General features: G+C 43.1%; 1 protein-coding gene across 1 annotated transcript; it reads right to left on the reverse strand.

Annotated features, from left to right (window-relative positions):
• Positions 1–3641: 3641 nt before the first annotated feature.
• slc1a7a (solute carrier family 1 member 7a) lies at positions 3642–22321 on the reverse strand. The gene is made up of 11 exons (XM_086129516.1): positions 22146–22321; positions 18859–18938; positions 16134–16349; positions 13797–13839; positions 12115–12346; positions 11917–12016; positions 8890–9123; positions 7993–8187; positions 6256–6390; positions 4533–4632; positions 3642–4472 (listed from the first exon to the last, which is right to left on the reverse strand). The coding sequence occupies exons 1-11, from the start codon at positions 22284–22286 to the stop codon at positions 4206–4208; spliced, it is 1743 nt and encodes a 580-aa protein (XP_085985642.1). The 5' UTR covers positions 22287–22321; the 3' UTR covers positions 3642–4205.
• Positions 22322–25538: the final 3217 nt, after the last annotated feature.

Consider the following 25538-nt stretch of genomic DNA (forward strand, 5'->3'; position numbering starts at 1 on the left):
TGCGCATTTGGTAGTTCACATCCACAAGTGTCCCCGATGGCTTGTGCGCCTGTTTACCTTCTGCCAGGTCCAGACTGTGCTCGCCGATTATTCCCCCCCCCCGCCCCCGCCTCCCTCGGCTTGTCCCTTTGCCAAAGGGCCGCATAGACGCATGGTGATATCCAGTGCGTCATTGCATAAGCTGCATAGCAGGTCAGGCTCACTGAGCAGTGGGTTACCATTAGGTACCTTACCGGCATGTCGAAAACGATTTACGCTACACAATGGAATTGAAATAAATAAATCCTAAAATGTGACTGCGTGGACAAAAAGTACAAGTGGCGTTTCTGATTCCAGCATTCGTCATTTTATACAAAGTAACTCAGACAATTGACTTGGGTACAACCAATTTTTGGAATGATTGGATAGAAATCCTTCATAATCACAAAGGCCGGATGGATGTCATCATAGTGCAATTTACCAGGCCCTCGCCGCAGCCGTCGTCAAGTAGACGAAAGGGTCCACTTCATTCATGTTTCGATTGTTTTATTTCAAGTCCATACCCTGTTGTATAAAAGCAAAAAAAACATTTTTTTCATGTGGAAAAAGTGGCTCTGAAAATGGCTTGCCCTTGAATGAGTTAACGTTGGGTTGTCATTCAAGGGCAGTAGCATTCAAGTATTATGCTGCCATCTGGATGAATGTGCTACTTCGGCAATTAGAATCTTCATAGAGTGCTCATGAGCGGTTGCACACTTGCTCTGACTTATTCCAAGCGGTTTGTATTGTTAATGAGTCTGTGAAACAAGAGTTGCACTCGCCGCGGTCCTTTAAAAAGAAAATTCCACGTGATTGGTTTTATCGTTAATACACGCATGAAAGAAGGATGTCTTCAGGTTTAAAAAAAAAAAGAAGCATTCTTAAGCGAAGGTGTCATTTTGTTACCTTTTTCACAGACAGCCATTTTGACATATTGAAACTCAAATGAGGTTTACACAAACCTGCAAAACCAGTTTCCAGAAAATAGGTTTCAGAGTTGTTTGCGTGAATTTATTTGGGATTTTCCTGTTGGATTTGTCGCAAAGTTCGGAGGCCGCTGGCCGCGCTACTGGAATAGACAAAAGAGAGCGGCAAGCCCCCTCGCTGCCAATCTTTAAAACCCGCCTGAAAACTCACTTGTATTCTTTGGCATTTGACTCAGCATGACTCATATTTGATCTTGGTTCTGCTGTTTGATGCTTTCTACCATCCTTTTTCGACCATCTTTCTTACTGATTTTTGACTTTGTATGCAGCGATGGCCGAAAGTGCTCTCGAAATACAGTTGAGTTGAGTTGAGAGCCGGTCTCGTGTTGTCATCACTCAAACGTGGCCGACGAGTGATCCTAATGGCGGACCGGATGCGATTCTTGATCTCCGTGGCAAAACGGATGACAACATGTCAAAGTTGACAGCCCACCTCAAGAAATGACCACAAATTCAACTAATTGAAACGGTCCAGAGACATTAAAAGGCTGACTGATATTAAAGTCAGTCACTTTGGGAAGGCCGTTATCTCCTGGATGTTTATGCAGACCAGACGCTCGCGCCCCCCCCCCCCCCCCCCCTCCCTCGCCTGTGAGTCTTGCTGCTGGGTCCATATTCTCCAAGGCTGTCTCCACGGCAATGAGATGTTTTGTGCCAGCGGCTGGGATGAGCGAGTCCACATATTCACACACATAACCCCTATGAACGCAACCCGCAACATTATCAATGCCAACTACCCCACCTTTGTAGTGCAGGCGTGCTGTGGAACATGCGGTGTGCCGATTGAAGGTCACAATCACCCCATCGTTGATTTCGGCCTGCTCGATACCTCCCTTGCCTCCGTCCATATGTGCAGGTGTTTGTGTTTGGTTATTGTGTCTTTTATGGGCTGGTGCTGAGTTGTTTTTTTTCCAAACCCATACTGTGCCCCCCCCCCATAGGAGCATATTTTGGGACTTTTTTTTTTTTTTTTTTTTGTCTGGGGACCCGTCAGGCTTCCCACTGTTGGTCTTTTTTTTTTTTTTTTTTAATTATTTTTAATACAGTAACCCCTTGAATCCGCAAAGTAGCGACTCCCCCCTCCATATACCTGTAGGTACATGTACATAATATTTATAAGGCCAAATTTAATGGTATACATGCATGTAGAAGTAAATTTTGAAGTAATTAACATGTATAAGTTAGGCTAGGTTATGAATAACAAAATACAGTAAACATATACATGTAGTACAGTACTGTACTGTATATGTTGCTCTATATGACTCGCTGTTGTTTTGCTGACTTTCGCTGCTTCTCGCGGACCGTTTGCGGACTTTTTTCAGACTTAAAAAAAAGAATATGTTTGAAAAAATCCATGATGCACTGGAGCCGCGATAAACGAACCGCGAAATAGCGAGGGATCACCGTACAGGTATTTGTCTTTTGGATGGGTTGTAACTGTGAATTTCTAGGCTCTGTACTTACATACATTTGATTTGATTCCATTCCACAATACAAGTCTCATTTCGCTCTTTACCGGCACCGATTTTGAATCTGCAGGGCGAAAAGACTGAAAGTTTGTCAAAAAAAAGATGAAGATTGTGATTTTCATGAATCGGCAGAGGTGCTCGCATTTGCCAGTCCGAACATACACACGCCTTTGTTTTGTACTCTTCGTTGAAAGTAAGCTTTAACGCTTGGATTCGAAAATGTATGTAACCTGTACGCACGGCGCATGTGGCCATTTTCAATGTTCACATTTCAGTTCCGTTCTCTTAAAAAACAGATTTCTGAAATATATCTTTCATCGGATATCTGTCGATTATTGATGTGGCATTTTTGTCAACGTACTTGACATGAAATGTCGGATTTCTCGATGCCCAGAATGGATGCTGACTCCCATCGTAATAACAAATGCCGAAACGTGAGGCTAAAATTAGGCAAAGTCACTGCTGATTCGGGTAAGGTAAGAAAGCGTCTCATGGTTTTATATCTGCTTGTGTTTGCGGTGAGAGGTGTTTTGAATTGCGTGGGGATCGTACTTTGCCAAGGTGTTCACTTTGCCACTGCAGCCAAAGTTTCTCGATCCGTTGTCAACTCCTTAGACCCGATCTTAGAACACAGGTGTCAAACTCAAGGCCCGGGGGCCAAATCTGGCCCGCCCCATCATTTTAAGTGGCCCGTGAAAGCAGCTCAAACATGTCAACTTCCATGATCCTTTCTAAAATGTCTACCAAAATGTTCAATTATCATCTGTTTTAAATAAGACGTATATCCGAAGCATTTTCTTGTTACCAAACCCCTCGTGATAGTAACTTAAACAAGATTTTAATCAACAGTTATTTTTGACTTCTGTATATGGTTTCAGTCATATCGGCCCTCCAAGTGAAACGGTAACTAAAATTTGGCCCGCGCCATAAATGAGTTTGACACCCCTGTCTTAGAGCATCAGCTAATATGAACTGATTACAGGAAAAAATAAAATAAAATCAAACACAGGTCGGTCGATCACTCGAGTCTTCCCGTTTTAAACCACCTCATGGGGGACAAATATGATGGAAAAACTCTATAGTGGTCTGTAGAGTCATTTTGAACACAATCATTCTTTGTAGCACCAAATCTTATGGTGGCTGAAGAGGATTGCACAGTACTGTACTGTATGTAATTACTATTTTTTTATTGTACTGTCATATGTATGCGTCATTGTTGCAACAATGTCGTTGAATGCGAGAATTCCTTGTGCATGATCAACATATAGAAAAAGTCCCTTTAAAAATAGACTAATCTCATACCAAGACAGATCAATACAACAAATAATGGATGCTAGTGTTTTTTCTTTTTCCCACAGTCCACAGAAGGAGATATCTCAAATCAAGTTTTTGTGTATTCTCTTCCTTCTCCATTTGCGCTGACTCACCCTTAACAAAAAAGAGCAAACCCCGAACGGAATAAGCTCAAAGCCAGCATCACAGCCGGTACAGAATGATACATGTTAGATGAGTACACTAACAAATACGCAGGTTATTATTAAAATACCGTAAAAAAAACAAACAAAAAAAGTCTTTGTATTCTATTTCATCTGCATTCATTCACCTTCCACCTCTCTCTTATTCTAGAGCCGGGAAGTGTGTGTGACCTCGATCACGTCATTTGAGGAACATGCTGGTCCTCCTCTCCCGCCGGGGCCAAGCAGCTGAGTGCTCAGAGCCACTCGGACGGCTTCTACACGTTAGTCTCCAGACCGTTCATGTCGATGGAACAGTGGTCCTTGTCTCTGTGGCCTCTCTTGTGGTGAGAAGAGTGAGCGTGTTTCTTCTTCTCGATTGGTCGAATGCCCTCCTCCAGTTTGATCAGGCGGGCCACGTCCGGGGAAAGGTGGTCGTGCTTGCTGCCCGGTGGCGGCGGTTGGTAGCAGCCGTTCTTCTGGTTCTGGTAGCTCATCATCTGCTGGATGCTAATCATGGGCTTTGTCTCACAGATCAGAGGTACCTAATAAGAAGCCGCAGTGAATTATAACGAATCAATACGTTAACTTTCATGTTCTCTCACCTGTTCGCCTTCTTTGATAAAGTCTTTCCTGCAGATGTGAGCCATGATACCCGTGGCCAGGGCGTCCCCCATCACGTTGACCATGGTCCTAAATCGATCCCTGCGTGACAAAAATCAAACGTCATTTCCTCAGGTACGTACGGGAAGTGTTTGTAGAGCTTTTAGGCATGAGTTGAAGGGGACCTCATCCATCCATCCAGTTTCTGATCCACTCATCCTCAGAAGGGTCGCGGGGCATGCTGGAGCCTATCCCAGCTGTCTTTGGGCAGTGGGCGGGGGACACCCTGAACCGGTTGCCAGCCAATCGCAGGGCACACAGAGACGAACAACCATCCGCACTCACACTCACACCTAGAGACAATTTCGAGTGTTCAATCAGCCTGCCATGCATGTTTTTGGAATGTGGGAGGAAACCGGAGCACCCGGAGAAAACCCAGGCAGGCGCGACGAGAACATGCAAACTCCACACCGGGAGGCTGGAGCCGGAATTGAACCCTACACTTCTGCACTGTGAGGCCGACGCGCTAACCACTGGCCCACCGGGCTGCACTAAAGGGCGGCTATCACAGAAAATGTACTAGTTTACAAGTAATTAGTTGGAGTTGCTGCCAAGTCATCAAAAACAAAACAAATTTATTGAGTTCAGAGTAAGTAAAGCAAAATGCAAAGAAAGTGTGTCAAAAAATTAAGCACAGCCACTGCCACTGATGATGCAATCATGACCTTAACGATGCCACGATGATGTTATCACTGACTTGTGGCGGGATCTCGGCCCACTCTTCTTTAGCACGTGACTTTATTTACAGCCAGTGGTTTATGAGCAAATCTTTTAAGGTCATCATATTGCGGTCTGGACTTTGACTGCGCCGTTGACGACGCCTTGATTGACACTTTTTTCTTTTTTCGTCATTCTCCTGCAGCTGTGCTGGAAGAAGAATAGGTTTTTGTTCACATTTGGCGCATTGATTTCGGGATACAGATTGTGCTTATTTTCTATGTCTGGTAATTGGCATCCCACCACATTCCCAGAATTGTTTTGGTAGTCTCATATAGCTTTTGGGTTTAGTTTTAGTTGTAATTTTGCAGAAGTCCAATTTTGTGCAGATAAATTAAATCCCGTGGTGAAAATTGGCAAATTTTCTCCACAGTCCATAAATATTGTTTCCCTTCTTATTATACACGAGTGGACTCCAGATTGTTTGGAAATTGCCCTGTTACTATAAATCTTTCGGCAGCAATTAGAACTCAGGATGCATGGGCCAGCAGTGCCCAAACATTCTCCGATCGTCCACACGCCGATACCACATCATCAACCTAATAGATACTTTTAGGGTAGGAGCTATGCCAGCCATGTGGGTGCAGCGATTCTTTGAGGATGCATTATTGACGAAAAAGCAAATTGGCAGTTATGAGTGTGTTCTGCAGGTGCAACTGCGTTTTAGGTGACACCGTGCATCTGTGGGTCAGTTTTGTTCGTTCCTATGTTATTTTTTCACCTGATTGCGTGAGCTGCGTTGGGGTCTATTTAATCAATGAAAATGAATGTGTTTCTCACTTTCTGCGAGGGGAGTCAACATTAGTCATCCATTTAGTATGATTGAAATGTCCAATGTTCCTTCAAGAACACCCCCCTATCACCCCCAAAAATTGTTTAACATAAAAGAAGACTCCAAGCATACTTTGTCAACCTCTCCTGAGCTACGTGCTACTGTCTGGTACTTACAAAGCCCAGTCAACAGCAATAATGAGACTGATGTCATCGGTAGGCAGACCCACAGAGGTCAGCACGATCACCATGGTAACCAGTCCAGCTTGCGGGATCCCAGCTGCACCAATACTGGCTGCTGTGGCAGTAATGCTGGGGGGGGAAAAAAAGATGCATGTTTTTTTTCTATTGATATTGTTCCTACATGGTGCCTTCATTAACGCCCCCCCCCAAAAAAATACTGTATATATATACTGTATATATATATATATATATATATATATATATATATATATATATATATATATATATATATATACTGTACATTATACACACACACACACACACACACGTATTTCTTATCTTATGTACTGTATATGTAAAAGCACTTTGCAGAATTGCTTATGCAAACATGAATATGCAAATGCCGTAGGTCGTCACTCAGAGAGCGGTTGGCGCTTCCATATTATAGAAAAAGGACAGTTGTGCACGAAGCTCTGTGGTCAGCAGCCAAACAGCACAGGAAGAGGGGGACAAATTATAATAATTCTGGCGTGACACGAGAGATGAGTCATGCAGGTCATGTGGGTTTTACTCCCAAGGGATTACGAGGGGATGGGCACAGCCTGAAGCTACGGGCAGAAGAGTGCCTAATGTTATTACATGAGGACATGCCATTAAATCAGAGCGACATTATTTAACCCAGCACCCCGCTGGCCCAGCCGGTCCGTGTGGACTTGTTTACCTGTTGCAAAGGTATAGAGCAACAGTGTGCGAGGAAACAAGGGCGCCGTAGTACTTTTTGCGTGAACCTTCTGTGTCGCTGTTGCTTCCAGACTCATTTGGCAGAAATCAGATCAGACTAAGAAGCTCACATGAGGCATAATCTGTGGACATTTACACACAGTACATGTGTACCTAGTGAATCCTATCATATTTTTAATCATTTAGAAAACTCCATATGTGATGTGATTAAAATCAGACGCGGTGTTGGGAAACATCGCAAGTACGAGGCACTCTTTTGCTCAATAAGTAGAGGAAAAGGATGCATCTCATCCATTAGCCCACTTAAGAGCTATTTTGAGTTTCGACAAATTAAAAGTGGTCCAGGAGAGTGGAATGGGCACACATGATCAGTTGTGTCACATTTTCTATGTACAATGGATTAAAAAAAATAATTTTTTTTTACATTTTTGGGGGCAGGGAAGCCAACGCTCATTTTTCGTGGTTTGTCCTGTTTTTTTTTTTTTTTTTTTGTAATTCAAAACTTTAGGAGTTTGGAGGATATATTTATTTACTCCCCCCCCCCCCCCAATACTTTTACAATGGCCATACATGGATTTTCGCTATTTGCAGGCTGGCTCGGTGTCTATCCCCCACGAATAGCACTCTAATCTGACCATTTACACCCAACCATAATGCAAATGTCAGCCTGTGAATGAAAAACATGTCCTCTCCCTGAACGTCAAATATGTGAGAACTCCACCGTTACACCCTGTATTACATTTTTTGAATGGTGGTCCACTCGTCGCTGCACCAATTTATTCAATTCAGTCAGTGAAGTCATCACAAGATGTGCTGGAAACCTCCAAACAAATATTTGTGCTCCAAAGCGTCAGAACATCATGAACTCTGCTTCCTTCGTCTGAACATTTTTTTTCTTCTTTTCCCGACGTTTTTAATTCTTGTGCTTGTTTGATTCAAATCAGAATCAAAGCAAATGAAAATTTAAGTTGTTCACAATGTTTTGCTTACCTAATGGTGATGATTTGTCCAAAGTCGAGTTCATAGTTGTTCACTTGGGCTATAAAAATGGCCGCCACAGCCTCGTAGAGGGCGGTCCCGTCCATGTTGATGGTGGCCCCCACAGGCAGCACGAAGCGGATGATGCGTCTGTCAATGTGGTTGTTTTCTAGGAGGCACTTGAAGGTGATAGGCAGAGTGGCAGAGCTGGAGGAGGGGGGGGGGCAGAACATACAAATATCATTGATAATATCATACAAACTTGTGATCGATAGACTTGTTTTATTTATTCGCCGGTGCATTTTGACGAGTAGTTAACATATCTGGCTCACAGTTCTGAGGTTGCTGGGATTGAATCAGCCTGTAGTTTGCGTGCTCCTTAAGTGAATTTTCACTAGGTGTGAATGTAAGTGTCCCCTGTTTATCTGCGCTTGTCTACGAAATACCAACATGCAGTCTAACCCGCCTCCATGCAGGCACGCCACGTGCTGCGCTGGATTTACGCCATTCATGACAATAGAGCGCTATGTACTGCAAGTGTTATGCGTTCTTTTTTGTTGTTTTTTATTTCTATAGAAAAGAAGAACCAATTTCAAGTGTTACAAATATCCTTTTATGCCCGGTTAATGATTTATGATGGGGATATCTGCAATCGATCTGATCAATGTGATCAAATACCTGAACCGATTGTGTTCCACTGTATCTAGTGTACTGTGATCATATGCTTAATAGTTCCCTGGGGGGTACAAAACTCTCCACCCCACAATGTGTCATTTGTTTTAAGCTTGATATTTGCTTATTGCCTCTGTAAAGACACATACATTAAAAACCACCACAAACTTCACCGTGCCCGTACAATCAAACATAAGCTTCATAAATGCGTCCGGAACAGCCTTGTACTAAATTTACCTGGATGAAGTGGCCAAGGAAATAAGTAGGGCCTGCAGAATTCCTCTTATGTAAACAATGGGGCTCTTCTTGGTGATAAAGAAATACATGGCAGGCAGGATGAAAAGACCATGAAGCACCAAGCCCATTACGACTGTGATGGCATAAAATCCCAGTTTCTTCCCCATGGCTGACGGATCGTCCATCTCCAAGATTTTCCCGGCAACCAGGAAAACAATGCCGAAGGGGAAATACCTAAAAACAAAGGGACCAAAAAAATTTGTGTTTGGGTATATGAGGTTTCGGTATGTTAAGAGCAAGCTAACACATGCATGCACAAATTGGACATTGTGATATTAGGTGGGTAACCAGCTGTCCCATCATTGTTTTATCTTATTTTTTCCTACAAAAAATATTGATCAACATTCAATATACACTACATACATATGGGGCAAACGGGGAACGAAATCAGGGGAAATGTGGGAAAAATCCAAAATATGAAAAAAATCTGCGAATATGCAAATCCACATGTATTGACCTGCAAGCATGCAGGAGTCGATAGTTTCATGTTGTAATAGCACCAATCACCACTAGATGGCATACATGTCTTAGCTGCACTTATATAGGGTTTTATTCTGCCCAATACTAAATGAGTTCGCTTTAAAAACATGTGGATTTGGAATGATATGCAGGACAAACATGGCACTTCAATAAGATAAAAACCTTAAGTGAGTTGATTTTTGTGGAAAACCCCCCCGTACAAAATGAGTTCTCTCGCTGAATGTTGGTTACTTATTTAGCAGTTTTGTGCTGCCCTTGAATGGTAATTTTTATGCAACTCAGCCCTTTGCACCCCATAAAATTACAGTACGTAATTATTTTATTGTTTGCTTCAAACACCTTGCTGTTGGGTTAGGCTAGTCACGAGGGGTGGCGTGCGGGTCCTCGGCTGGTTCAATGCAACTGCGGGCTTTCACATGACTAGCGTCAAACGCCTCGGCGGTGGCGCTGCCATTCAAACGCCGCTAAATCCAGCGGAATTCACGATGTTTAGCCTATCATCAACCCCGTTACTTGATTGACATACAAGGTAACCAATCAGATGACAACTGAATTTTTACCTTTAAGTCACCGCTCATGCGCAAACAACGGCGCTAAACGCTAAGCTAGTTCGCAAATTACCTCTAATTTTAAGAAAGGGTTTCCCAATACGTCGATCGCGATTGACCGGTAGCCAGCAGACTGTTCGACCGCGAGGGGTGGGAGGAGGAAATGAGGGAGAAAAAAATAGATTTGTGTGTTTATGTGTTTCAGTTTTGTTCATTTTAGGGGCTGTTGCTCATCCTGAAGTGCGCGCGTTCGCATCCTCGCATGTGTATGGTTGTGCACATGTACAGTATGTCTATATCATAGGTGTCAAACTCAGGTCCTGGAGGGCCGCTGTCTTGCATGTTTTCCAAGTCTCCCTGTTGCAACACACCTGATTCAAATGATGAGGTTCAATCTCAGGCTTTCGCAGAGCTTGCTGATGATCTGATCATTTCAATCGGGTGTGTTGCAACAGGCAAACTTGGAAAACACCCCTGCTCTAATGCTTGCAGTGCGCGATCGGGTCGATTGCAGGAGGTTGGTCGCTTCAAAAGTCGATCTTCGGTCAAAAAAGTTTGGCCACCGCCAGTAGTTGGTAACCGCTGCAGCTCACGTGCAGACGGTGCCCTGCTTCGAGTGGCAAACACGGAATACAAGCCACATTTGACGAGGATTGTTCAAGAGAAGGAATGCCCTCCACGAAGGCGCGAAGCAACATGCATAGTAAGAGTTTTCACGTTCTTATATTTTTGCTTGTCGACTTGGTTGAACTGAGAGTTTGTGTGTGTGAGACGGTGCACACGATGTTCATTGTTGAAAATGACTGGCCTGTGGTTTGAGTACTGTAGGAGTCCATTTCTGTCATTATCATGTTGGTGTGTGACATTTACAATACAGTAAATGTGGCTGAGCGGAGGTCTGTGTGTGTGTGTGTGTATGTGTGTGTGTGTGTGAGTGAATGACCTCCCACTGAACATTCGGCGAGGCTCCTCGCTGCCCATCTTCAAAACCCTCCTCAAAACTCACTTGTATTCTTTGGCATTCGACTCAGATTTGTTCTTGGTTTTACTGTTTGGTGCTTTCTACCGTCTTTATTACCGATTTGTTTTACTGTTTATTGTATATGTTAAATTGCTCCATGTACAGCACTTTGTATGCAGCGATGGCTGTTTGAAAGTGCTCTATAAATGCAGTTGTGTGTGTGAGGAAAGGATGCGGTGATGTTTATGTGTGCCCATGTGTATGATGTGGCTCTTTGCAGTAACACAGTAAAAAGATTCCTCTTAGTGTCTGACTGGTTGGCCACCCCTGAGCTCGTGGATCTTTTATACATGCATTGAAAATATATATGTTTAAAAACGTGAACTATGTGAAGAGCACGTATTTTGCATGTATTTTGTCCATATTCAAAATAACATTTTTCTCATACGTCTGGTCAGGAAATACGTGGCACTGATAAAAAAAAAAATTGTGGCCCCCTTCCAAAATTTGGGTTGCCCATGTCTGCTGTAAGGTACACAACTACAAGCAAATGGAGAGCAGGTTAAAATTGCTAAAACGAAATAGTTTGCTTTATGAAAAACACTTTTAACTATTAACGTTAAAACACAAAAGGATTTTATTTTGAATGTGTTCTCTAATATCAGTCTGGCATACTTTGACAATCACCGGTAACTTATCTCATCTTCACTTTTGGAAATATAATGTATGAATTAAAAACTTGTGCTACGTTATTCCAAAATGGTCAAAAAGCTCAATGAGACTCAAAAAGCAAATATTTAAACCATTTTTATCGGTATTATTTTGGCCTGAGTTAAATATCGGGTCAAATTTGGCCTACTTTTGAGCATATTCGAACCCTTTCACGTGCAGTGGTTACTGCAGTGGACAGCTTATCATGTTCTCAGGTTACAGGGTGCATGAAAGGGTGAAAGGAAACAATCAGAAGCTCGTTCTTACCAGATGACAATGGCAACAATCTTGAGAACCGCTTCATTCAAACTCTGACAGAAGTTGACCAAAGCACTTCCGTTGGGCCCCATTCTCCCCAACATGATCCCTGCGATGAGTCACATCGAGTTCAGCTCATGCGTGATTCATAACCCGTCTCTCGTGCACGAGCGCATGACCGACAAAATGGATGGGCCGAAAGCTTACCCATGGTGGCGGAGAAAATGACGATGCCCAGCACGTTCATGCCCTCGCTCGTACCCGCCGACGTCTTCATGATGACGTCCGGCGGCGGCGTGAGATCCAGCGAAAAGTTCTGGATGTCGGTTCCGTTGTCATCCTGGATGCCGTAGATGTAGACCCGTCGAGTGGTGGTCTCATCCAGGAGCTGAGCCACTGTTGGTTTGGGGATATATTCGGGGTCTCGCTGGGTTCGGTACTTGAGAAGCAAAAAGGGAGAAGAGGCTATTTGAGCTTTCAGGGACAGCGGTTACGACAGTGGACAGCTTATCATGCTATTGGGTTACAGGGTGCATGAAAGGGTTAATTGTGTTTTCTGGTGAAAATATTAATGCCGATTGCCCTCATCGCTGCACGCTACTGGTCAGCAACGGCTGGTTAAGTCTTGACGTTCATGTCAATGTAAGTGTTTGCTTTTGAGTCCTTCACATAAAAAAATTGACCGCTCGAGTCAATGGGGAAGTTTGAGTGCAATAACTCACTTGGAGGGGTCTAAAAAAGTTCTTTCTAGGTTCTTTCTGGGTTCCGAGTTTTGGGGTACTTGGATTGCTCTGGTTACTTGGAAATGCTCCAAACTGAAGATCATATCTGGTGCGATCAGAATGCCTCTTTTGTAACTGGATGTCATCATTTCATCAATGTGGGCTGTATTAAAGTTGACAGAATTATGAAGAATGTGAAGAAGGGATGCATCCACCCCCCCCCCCCCCCCCCACACACACACAAGCAAGTCCGTCATTAAAATAAGAATCTAAGAGGGCCCTGATTATAAGACGACCCCCTCTTTTTCAAGACTCAAGTTTGACATTTGACATTTTGAACACCAAATTAATTTTCATACAGAAAATAATCACAGTACATCTGAAACAAATGATTCTAACAATATATTTGAGAGAAAAAGGGTGTTATTTTGCCTCATTCAAATCTTAATATCTGAACATTTAAATATATCAACTAAAGTGCAATCACATTCGTAAATGAATGGCTTCTGGTTTTTGAAATGTAAATGACATCATAACTTCTCAGCTGCCGGTTAACCTGGCCGATCTTCGACCCACTTTTCTCCAGATTGTCGCTATGTTTCTCCATTATCTGTTATCTCTTCTCTTATTTTCTTCTCCTTTCTTTCTTACCGCTATTTTTTATTTTTCTTCTTCGTGCTACCGCTATTTTTTATTTTTCTTCTTCGTGACAGGGGTTCATTTTGGCCTGGGGAGTCAAATTCAGAATTCGCTGCAATGATATCTGGCACCATCTAGCGTCGTGAATGGGTATAACGTCTAGACCCCGAATATAAGACGACACCTACTTTTTCAGTCTTATTTCAATGCAAAAAAACACCGTCTTATATTTGGGCCAATACGGTACTTTAATTCTTTGTAATAATTTCACTTCTTTTTATATTGCACCATATTCATTTTTTAACCCTTTCAGGGTTACTACAGCGGGCAGCTTATCACGTTATCAGCTTATAGGGTGCATGAAAGGGAGACACACTTAAAAAAAGGCAACATAAAACTTTGTTTTGACGCTGAAACTGATTTTCATCCCCTTCCAATGGGAAACGCAAGCCCGGTTTTCCAACATTTCATGCTCTTCAGCATTCACACAATAAAACACAGTGGTTGGAAATGTAACACTCCAATTACCTGTTGAAACGTCGCTTGAACCAAGTTTGCTGGAAACATGTTGCTGCAGAGGAGAGGTTGAAAGGTTAAAAGCCCCGAAGGAACCGACATGCAGTGAACAACCCTCACAGAGCAACGTAATGTCAACTTACAACTTGTAGCAGCCATAATGTCATGAACATTTTCTGGAAGGAACTTCTTCATTCAAATATCTGCGTATTGAAATAATTCTCGGCATTTCTAGCATTCTCGTTTTATCCCCCCCCCCCCCTCCCTCTACAACACTACAAAACAAGCTAAAAGCAGACTCATGTTCCAAGAACCACTCAAGTCCTTTTCATTGAAGTCGGTCTGCTTCCTTCTACCGAGGGCAGCTACAGCATCACTCTGAGAGCGGTGGCACGTGTCCTCACATTCAAGGCGAGGGCGTGAGGAGAACTTGAATCCAAGGAACTCAAATGTAATGCAGCGGAGTATAAAACAACGCAGCATGAACGACCAACCAAGTCTGCGGCACGTGCTGAGTGCGATTTGCGTCTGGGCATTCATTCAAAAGTGCATTTTGTGTCCAAGACGAAGCAAATGGAGCTAATGTCCTATCTTCATCCCCACGCGCGCTTAAGTGTCTCCATATTTACGAACACGATGCTCATTATGCGTACTTATCACACACGCTGACATGCGCTACTACAGGGTCCGACACGCTGGGCCATTTGCGAACGTACCAATATAGCGCGGCTGCATGATAGATGGAGGCTTGAAAGAAGCTTTGCCAGATAAATCCAAAGCCCAGCTGTGCTCTTTTACAACACGTATACACGCACACGGAGAGCCTGCGAACGTCACCATTGTCATAATAAGATAAGATAAGATATCCTTTATTTGTCCCACACTGGGGAAATTTACAGCCTCCAGCAGCAAGAATGTAGGCAGAAAGAAGAAGAAAAAAACAAACAAACACCATTCAATTAAGTGCAATATAAATACAAAATGGATAAATCGCAGTGCTATTTACAGTTGTTTTCCACATCATTAATTATTATTAATATTATTGTTGCTATTTTTTATTCAGCAGCCTGACAGCAGTTGGTAGGAACGAGCGTCGGTATCTCTCCTTCTTGCAGCGCGGGTGTAACAGTCTCTGGCTGAAGGAGCTACCTAGTGCTGATCAGTACACCGTTGAATCGCATCGACTTTACTCGCTCATTCATTCAACGGCAATTTATTCCCGCTGTAATTTGATTCAAGGCGATGAAAAGGGTTTTCCTCCCAGGACGATGAGAAAACCTCGCGGCCTCTTCTTGACATGCTTTTGTTTTTGACCACGACTACAAATATGATTGGAGCACAACAAAAAAATTACGCGGCGGCGGTGGCGGCGGCGGCATTGTCGTGCCCGTTGACCTAGTGTCACACTGACACAGTGGCTCACAGGGGCCCGCAACAAAGCTGACCTCAAACACACCCCGCTGGCTTTGAGCAGCTCTAATTAGCTTAGCGCGACAGCCCGCTGGCACACATTACTCAAGGATTTCCCCTCCTTGCTCGAGCACTTCCGTGACTTCACTCCTCATAAGATTGCGTGTGCAGTTGACCACACAATCATTTTACTGATAATGTGTCCAAGTGTGTTGTAAACCGATTGCAAACCAATGAAAGGGTTCGCTTTTAAGAAAAATTTAACAGCGAAGGCATCACAAGTGAGTCTGACGGATTACATTCGTCATTTGAAGGGGACATGGAAGAATTTATCTGCTGACCAAACACGATTAGAAGCAATGACCTACTTTTACAATTTAAATTCAAATTTCTTTTTTAAGATGACGTTGAATTAATTTATTCCCAATCGTTTATTCTCCTCATTTCGTAGCGTTTATTTTGACTATGCTGCTTCCAACGCTGTATGGGGGATGTTTTTTTTTTTTTTTTAATCCAATCAAATTTCAATCTACACTTGTTGCTATGCTAGTCTAATCTGCTCAGAAAGCAAGATGGCCCCCTGATGATATCAACATTTTCCCTACTCCTGATTGGTTGGTCCGAACAAGCACATTTCAATCGCTAAAACACGTCTGGAGCATTTATAAATGCTGCCTGTTGAGTATGATATGTTTTATTTACATGTTAAAGCTATTGTTTATTTCATGTTATTGATTCTGAACTGCCCTAAATGATGAACGCTTATCCTGGTTGTTAGCATTAGCTGATACAAATAAGGGTGAAGTAGTTGTTGACGTGGCAGCATTACAAGTACAGCACCGTTTGTTTTGAGAGAGAAACAATTCATTCCTACCATAATGCCGACTAAGCTAAGTTATCAGGCGGTGAACACGGACCGGCTTTGTGGCGAGCGCTCACCGAATGAGATCCAGCAGAGCGTCGGCCGAGCTGGTCATGGGCTTCTTGCTCTCCTCGGAATCCTCCTTCTGAGCGGCTCCTCCGGGGTGAATGATGTACACCATGATGATGCCCACCACCACAGCAACAAAGGTGGTCCAGAGGTAGTAGGAAATAGTCATGATCCCCAGTCGACTCGAGCATTTGGCATCCAGGGCAGCCAGACCTGACATCAAACTAATTAAAAATTTCCAAGGAGGAGGACAAAGAGAGGAGAAAAGGAAGAGAAAAACATTTTAGAAAAACAAATTGTTTCCTCAAATTGTGTGTGATGATTGAATTGTACACGCGCACACACATCGATGTAAACTGGATTGCAAGGTAAATCTATTTTGCTAAGCGTTGTGATTATAATTTCAGTACAAGATTTCGTGTATGAGTAACTTCAATGTCCAGCTGCGTCAAGAGCTCGTCCTGCGCTGGTCACAGATTCGACCTCAGAAGCAAATTTAGATCACAGGGCAAAAGTCAAGCTGAGCTTGATTGGTATAGCTTTGCCAAAAACAAACAAACAAAAAAACAATAAATCCACAAAGGGTTTCAATTGCATTGCGTTGTCCACTTGCCAAAGCCAAAACAAATGAACCAAAACAATCCCCGGCTACAATTTTTGACATTTCAGTCACTGGACAGAGACAAAAATTCCAAACAACTGCCAGACCTCAAAAACTACAACTTCAATTGAAAAAAAATATTTCTGTTAACAAAATGAAAATGCTTTTGAACCCCCCCCCCCCCCCAAAAGGGACAAAAACTACATCTTTTAATGAAACTAACTAAATAATCTATAACTACAGTGAAAATGGCTTAATTTTCATCTTTTTCAATTATTATCATAAATGAGCTTTTGGGGTTAATTTTAATTGCATTCTATGTATTTATTTTCTACTGCTGTACATCTGTACAGAAGAAAGTACGTGAAACAGTCCTTTGAGGATTGTAATTTGCTTTTCTTCCTTATTACACAATACTGAGTGACCTTTTCTTTTTCATGATTACCCTTTACTGTAATTTCCTTTTTTTTTTTTTTCCATTGGGGTGATTTGGTGTTGCAGGCCATTCCTGTCAATCAACGGCTGGCATATGAGTCTAACTGCGAACTTCAAGTGGCAAATGACTCGCCATCATGCAAGCCCGTGATGGGATGCATACACAAAAATTGCCATAAATCTGCCCAATCGGAACGACGTATTTACAGACATGAATGGGTTGCATCGTTTTCGTGTCGTGCCGACCGACGCAACTGCCGGCAGCGGAGAGCCCATTGATTCCGCATGACGCGTCCATGGGATAATCTGGTTTCCTCTTTGGCTGGCGCGCAGATGGTTGGGAGGAGGGAGAGAGGGAGAAAAAAAAATGGGGACAGACAGGCAATAGGGCCGGGCAGATATTTCACCCCGAGATAAGCCGTGTCGACCAGCTGATCTGTGCATCACACAAGCACATACCTTCTGCACTATTCAGCTACAGAGAGACGGACGAACATGCAGTATGCTCAGAAAAAAAAAGTGTTGGAATTGAAATTATTCCTTTTTATTTTGTCAAGTGGTTGCACAAAATAAAATCATCTGGATCCAGATATATACAGTATATAGTTTTAAATTCATATGTCATCTCCACAAATGTGGATCCAGATAATTGTATTCCTTGCAAACCACTCAGCGAAATAAAATGGAGAATTAAATTTTTTTTTTCCCCCTCCCCTGTGGAGAAAAGTCTCCGAGAGATGCAAATGGAAGCACCTAAATGCGGTTAGCTGTGAGATTGCGTGTGTGCTCACGTTGCCTCCCCCGGCTGCTTGCCTGTTATTTCAGAGTAGTTCTCGACATGAAGCATGCAGCCAGTAATTTCCTTCTCTATACATGCAAAAGTCAGAACGAAAAATAAGCGCCGCATGAAAAACAAACACATCCCATTCTTCCCCCGTTAATAAAAGGAAGACAACAAAAGCACGGATATAGAGGGGGGAGGGAGGGAGAGAGAGAGGGAGACCGACCACGGGAGGGAGGATAGATTAACTTCTCATCCAGACTTTGCTGGTGCACATATTGTAAGTAGCTTATTGCACAAAGCACCCTACATTGTACCGGTGTGTTTGCCTGATTTGTTTTGGGGACTTTTTCATGTGTTCACTTCATGCGGTCAGCTAAGCGCTTTGGGCCTAAAATAGTCATCGTGGCGATTCTGGACGGAATGACATCCAAAGAGCTTCCTTCACAAAAGCTGACTTCCTTCTTTTTTTTTTTTTTTTTCCCCTTTCCAATTCCAATTCAAGTGAGCACAGGCTGAAATCCCATGTGACTTTTACATTATCGTTTCCTTTCATCCTACGGTCAAAACAGAATTGTGTTGTGCGATATAAAGGGCATGACAAGGTCAGGGTCATCAAAGACGTGTAGAAAATGGAGTTCTTTCAAGAAGCGTCCTTTGCGAATTGTTTGTCAAAGTGCCGAAAAAGGGGATAATTGTGGTTTAATGATATCCTGAGAAAAATAAACTCAGCGCAAGATGCGAGTGAACACAAGGTATGCATAACAAAGGTGTGTGTTCAGTGGTTGTGAAAACTGCATGAGGAGAATAAAATGTGCAACAATTCACTCACTGAAAACCAACATGATCATTATTTCAAGTCTGTCAAACCAGGAAAACGGTGTTGAGTATTTGTGTGGTATGATGTTGCTATTACCTGGAAACAACAAGTGGCAAAATGAGCATTTTCAACATCCGCATGAGAAGTTCTCCAGGAAACTGAAAGTACTTGACCTCCTGCAAGAGAAACAGACGATAATTTGAAGGTGCCGTAGTTACACGGCGCTGTTAACCTCCCGCCTTTCCCTGCGCATTTTCCTTTTAAAAATCATCTTTAAATTACTACTTTGGTTTGATGAATGCACTCTTAAATCTGCTGGGTTAAGAGAAACACAAATTGGGTGAGATAGCCAAACCAGCGTTGTGTCCAAAAGTTACCGAGTTAGCTAGTTAGCATTAGCTTGAGGATTTGATGCACCATGTTGGGTCACAAATTGGATCCAGCAAGTGGTAAAAACTACCCGTGGTGTTGGGCTGAAACTACTAAGTACAGTCATCACTTATCAGGTTATTCGTATAGTTGTGGTTAAAAAAAAAAAGTCCAAATTTTATAACTAAGAGGAAGCAACTTTTTTGCCACAGCAAGTCACTGACACGATGTATGTTTGGCACAGTTTTTACACCGGATGTCCTTCCTGAAACAACCCACCCATTTTTAGGGAAGAACCAGAGACCCAACTGGATGTTACTGTTCACCCTGACCGGGATTTGTACCCCAATCCCCGTGCTCAAGGTCAGCGGTGTTACCCAATGACCATCCGGCTGCCACCAATGTTTTCAAAGAAGCGTACATTGGATTGACTTCGACTTCGACACAAAACCCAATTGCGACCCAAGCCAACCCAATCTGCCTGGCGAAATAATTAACCCAGCCTTTGTTAAAATTAACCGCTCAAAATCCGCAGCTACCCAGTGAGTGGAGGAGTGGAAAAAAAAAATCCCAGCGTCTTTTTTAGTGTGTACGTTTGTAGGAAAGAAATGCTCATGGAATATCAACCAGGTTGGGCTCTGAGGTCTGCAGACTCACTCAGTGGAGCCCAAAGTTCAAAGCAAACACGGGGCATCAGCAATTAGCAGTTGTGCTGCACAGAAATGAAGTTGCCAACGAAATTGAAGCTAGCTGCAAGTTTATATGCTTTTCAATCCAGGTTAAAAACTATGCCTTCCCCCATACCTAATGATGAAGGTCTTTCTGAGCATTTCGCAAATCAAATTTTCCAAAATCATGCACTCGTTTAGTAATTCTGGTCAAATACAAACGTTTTATTCCTCTAAACTGCTTTTTAATTATTCTATATTTTAGATGTCATACTTTGTCTTTAAATGTATTGTGAGGCCCACTGAGTTACATATGGACAGTATATGAAATGCACTATGCTCTAAATAAAGCTACCTTGCCTTGTTTTCATTTGAAAAAGCGCAAATCTGGCAACAAAATATGTCGGACCGCGGACGCAAAGTAAAAGAAGGGCTACGATGTTTGATTTTCAACCAATCATTGATCAATTACTATACTGATTTATAAGAGAGTCGTTTGTTGGAAAACAAGAAAAAAAAAAAAAGATACCGGTAAGAAGAAATGGAGTGATTGGTGATCTGTACAGGCAAGACTGGCTGAGCAGTAAAAGCTTTTGTAGTGAGGAAGCTTTCAGGGACAAGGGCTGCTTTGTGTGTGTGTGTGTTTTCAATGTTTCCAGGAGGAACTTTTGTCCTTCACTGTGACGCAAACAGCGTGGAGTCAATTCGCCGCGATGCGGGCTGAGCATTTTTTTTTTGCTGTGACTCAAAATCTTGTCATCGCCGGCATCTGTTAGCATCAATACATCGAGCGCCGATTAATTGGCTCCAGGTTGACCGGAAGAAAAGCGAGGGGTTTATTAGATGTGAGAAGAGGAGTAGCAACCAGGTTTTAACCCTGAATTTAAATTCTCTCGGAACGGTGTTGAAGCGTTTTAAGGTGGCCTGGCTGCTGAAGCGTTGCTAGTTAGCGTCGTGAGGAACTAACTCACTTGGGATTGATTCTTCGCCCCAAGTTTTGTTTACATTCCAATTTGTTTTGTTTGACTCGGGAGGTTTCACCAAATATATACAGTCAGTGTTATACGAATTAGGTTATGAGAGGATGAAGGTCACATTTTTCTCCCCACACCTTGGTCTTTTATTTGCTTCTGTCAGCTGAGGAGTATAGTGGCCAACTGTATTCGGGTCAAGGCACTTTGACAAAGCTCGCCACTGTAACATTGAATTGCGCTCGCCATCGAGTAAAGGTCTCTTCAGGAGTGCGTCTCATTGTGTGCGTTGTTTGTGACGCTGAAATGGTTAGCAGCTAGCAGGGCGACCATGTTGTACGACAAGAAAGCTGGCCACGATTCGCCACAGCTACAGTACATTACGGAAGAAAAGAGTCGGGTTTCACATGAAGTATTGTTTAGTTATTATTTCTATTTGATCTCTGGCATCAGAAGTAATACAAATGTTGTGTCACCTGTTTACGTGACACATTCAGCGACACGAACGATGGGAGTACATGGAAGTCAGTTCCGAGATGCGTGCTCCGGTCAAACTTGACATAAAATCAACATTTGGGCTTTGTATCTCAACGCGATACCCTGAGGGAGGATGTCTGATATCACATTATAAATAATTTTGTTCCACCCCAACAGTTTACTATCTGACTAGGCCGATGGAAAGGTCTACAGAGGTATAAACAAGATGGAGTATGTTGGCATGCAGCAGATTCCACGCATCACGTTACATATTTATTCAGACCGTTTTTGAGTTCGAATCGCATCTGCACAATACGAGAACCGCAGTATAGTTTTAACGTGTTTTTTCCTATTCTTGTCCATATAAATTCAGCCTTGCGGAACTGCAACTTCGACTGGTGCTTCAATCCAAGCGCCCATTCTGATTTATGGGAATTATATAAGTCAACATGACGGTCTGTTGTTGACCTGATGTCACTGTGAGTGATTGACGACTAATCTCTCCACCGGGAATCCTGATCCATAGATGTGTCCGGAAGCAGCTCCAGGCAATCTAGAGGCTGATGGGAACCTTCTAAGGAAGCTTTTGCCATCAATTTGGCTGAAAATCGAATCAGGAAAGAATCTGGAGCAATCAAACCCGCTCAAAAGATGGACACCCCCCAAAAAAGGGCTATTCTGTCTGTTTTTGTAGCCCCCAAAATGTTGAGACCTTCGCAAATAGCATCAGGCCGCATTTGGGCTGGAGGCGTCATTTACATGAGTGGAAGCCAACATGGGTACATCGTTTTCAGAGGCAGTGGTTTTCAAATCCGCTGGTGTCCAGAGGATACGTGAGAAGCAAGCGCACAGGTGTGTTAGGGGTCACAATAAACAGTAGTTAATGCATCCGACTGACCTGTTCGGAGAGCTGCTTGCCTCTCAGGAAGAAGCCAAGCAGGCAGCCAATTACCACGGCCAGCACGGACAGGATGAGGAGACCGTTCTGCTTGCAGACGTTCTTGACCCTCCCCCACACTTCGTCCAGGGCCACCGCCATCCTCAACCCTTCCTCCTAAGAAGCTCGGTCCTGACTGCAACTTTATGAAACCCCCCCCCTCCCTCTATCCACCAGAAAGCCCCCCCCCGCCCCCAAGTGTTGCTTATTCATCCATGGAGAGCCCGCAACGCACAGTCGACAGCCACCTGTGCAACGTGCTACGACCTACGTGCACCACACTTGGTCCAGGCAGATTAGGAACAGACCTATGAAGAAGGTAGCGGGATAAAGCACAAGTGGGAAAGGACAAATGACAAGGGATTGGGTTGATCGAGGATGGGACGGCCAAGAAAAGGAAACACTCCGCAAAAGAAGCAACAATTCCACCGTGCCGAAACCGAGCTGCTTCCCGGGATATTCCACATGAGACTGACTGGCAGCGTCACACAGACGAGCTCTGGATGACTCCGTCAATCACCTCTCCCTTGCCGTCTCACGGCCTCAACCCCCCCCCCCCCCCCCCCCCCGCCCTTACACTCTTCCTGCTGGCCGACAGAGGGCCCTGCAACAGCTGGCGCTATTGTTAATACTACGATCCTATTAGGCTGTGCTGCACGACTCCCATCTAAGGCCGGATTACAGGGCTCTCTGAACAATTGGACAGCGGATTGGTGAAGACCACAAAAAAAAAAAAAGTTTTGTGTCACATCAATAGTTCACTGACCTTATTATAATATAAACAATAATATCATACAATAAGAACCACATAACTTGAGTCTAGCGGCTCTGTGTTCCAGTGGTTAGCACGTTGACCTCACAGTGCAGAGGTTGTAGGTTCGATCCCAGCTCCGGCCTTCCTGTGTGGAATTTGCATGTTCTCCCGGGCCTGCGTGGGTTTTCTCCGGGTCCTCGGGTTTCCTCCCACATTCCAAAAACATGCATGGTAGGCTGATTGAACACTCAAAATTGTCCCTAGGTGTGCGTGTGAGCGCGGATGGTTGTTCGTCTCTGTGTGCCCTGCGACTGGCTGGCAACCGGTTCAGGGTGTCCCCTGCCTACTGCCCGAAGACAGCTGGGATAGCCTGCAGCGACCCTTGTGAGGATAGAGCGGATCGGAAAATGGATGGATAGATGAACTTGGGTCTTAAACTGGACAGTGTTTTCAAATCGGGCCGGCAAATTGCACTTTACTTTGGAGTCAGCCAGTCCTCCAGTAAGCATCTCCAGTTGCTCCAAAATGCTGCTGCTCGCCTCTTTACAGGGACGAGTGAGAGGCAGCACATAACTCCTACTCTGGCATCCCTTTACTGCCTCCCTATACAGTTCTTTTTAAGATTCTATTATCCGTTTTCAAATCTTTAAATGGCCTCACCCTACCTTGCCTCTCTGAGCTCCTCCGCCTCCACGCACCTGCTCGGTGACTCAGGTCTGCAGACCAGACACTGTTAGAGGTACACAGGACTAAGATGAGTTTATTGTTTTGTGGTTTGTTGTTTTATGGATCATTTATAAATATATGGGACTGTTGTTGAGTTCGAATCACACGTGTATGTGTGTATATATATATGTATATATATACACTTTGCAGAAAGTTAGAAAGGATAAACAATGTAGGTAAACGTATACTGTAATTGATTTTTTTTCATAAAGTACAACATCATCGTGTAATTTGATTCTTCCAGAGGAGTAAGTCAGCAGCAAGACATTTTTATGAGCTATTTTATTTGTGACATCATATACTTTGCTGCTGCAACCCTTTCACAGAATACAGTATTTGCAATGAAATATAGGGATATTTTATTTGAATACTCATTCAATCTTAGTGTGACTAATTACAGTACCGATGTTCACCTTTTTGCTCATGAACACATGCAAACTGTTTTATCTGTTATGCTCGATGACTAAGAGGGAAAAAACCCGTCGTTAAATATGTTCTTTTCTGATCACGTGAGTATTAAGGTTGCCGGGGTTTGAGTGACACACTTGATGATGGGTGAACGTACTGAAATAAAAAAATAGAAGAGAAAGCTACCAAATGGGCAGAGAAATTGGCTTGATAAGATAATCATGTCATTCACGTTCATTTTTTTTTCTTTTCCCGGAAACCCAAAAAGGTTTTGGTAAAAGGCGTGCATGGATGTTGAGCGCCACAACATCACAGCAAAATTGCTACCATTAAAAATGTCTGTCATTATGAAAGAAAAAAACATGAACCCCCCCCCCCCCCAAAAAAAGTTTTCATCCTGTCATTTATTATACAGTATTTGACATATAAGTTGATCATTAAGATGATGTTATTACGCAAATTACATGACACACAGTTTCTGATTTAAACAGTCTTTACAAACACTCGGTTCACTTTATTTGGATTAACTTTAAAATGACATTTAAGTGTGAGGACAAAATAATGGCATCGCTGCAGGATGAAGGAGCTCCACTGAAAGACAATTTGTAAGGAACAAATTAGATGGAAGGACAACTGTGTGTTCTTGGCATGCTCTATTGATGGCAAACTGGGGGAATGGGTTGAGTTTGTGAAAACAAGAACAAGCAGAAATTGAGATGATGTACCCTACCCTTCAAAAGGAGTGGAACAGTGAGACCAATTTATTGTTGCTGTGAAAATATTTGGGTTTATCCAAATGAGTACGGTGCTCATTAAAGACACGTGTAAATAAAGCAACCACTGAATATTGCCTTCCGCTAATTTAATGCTAAGACACGATGCAAAAACGCCATAGACGGCCTTATGAATCGCTTTGGTCATCACAGTCTGACAGTCCCTTTAAGCAACGCATATTTGAAGGTGCATCAACACGGGCAGAGAGACAACATAACAGTGCTCACATGCATATATTCTTTATCATCAATAATATGAGAGAAGGAAAACAGAAGCAAGGAAAAAAAAAAACGGAACCCAAGGAAGCGAAATTACAGCGATGACGCCAAACACATGCACAAAGCGAACATCGCATTTAATTTCCATCCATAACAGCGTAACAGGCTTTCCCATGACGGATGATATTACTCTAATTGTAATCCCAGATGTCACATCCGCATGCGCTGCTGGGTAATCTCCGCCTGGGGTCTAAAATGCATGAGGCCACAATGCATGCACGACACACTCGATTCTGTGAAGGCAGTCACAGAAGCAAAGGCAGCCAATGACACTTCAAAGAAGAGGCCTGCGCTTCTGATCGACTGTGGTGTCAGAGAAACTGCAAGATTGGAATTGCAGTCAATTAAAAAAAAAAATACCGGTGGATTATGTTCTAATATACAGTATATGTGTGTCTTTAAATGTTGACTTGC

The sequence above is a fragment of the Hippocampus guttulatus genome, chromosome 14 (genome assembly GCF_054856545.1).
Source record: "Hippocampus guttulatus isolate MCC_2025c chromosome 14, RoL_Hgut_1.0, whole genome shotgun sequence".
NCBI lineage: Eukaryota > Metazoa > Chordata > Actinopteri > Syngnathiformes > Syngnathidae > Hippocampus > Hippocampus guttulatus.

Bases quoted from the DNA above. Each gene is read 5' to 3' on its own strand.
- slc1a7a (XM_086129516.1), bottom strand. From the start codon at position 22,286: ATGGCGGTGGCCCTGGACGAAGTGTGGGGGAGGGTCAAGAACGTCTGC. The intron at 8,188-8,889 runs GTAAATTTAGTA...CCCCTCCTCCAG, and splicing joins TCCTTGGCCACTTCATCCAG to CTCTGCCACTCTGCCTATCA. The intron at 4,473-4,532 runs GTGAGAGAACAT...GCTTCTTATTAG, and splicing joins TTATCAAAGAAGGCGAACAG to GTACCTCTGATCTGTGAGAC.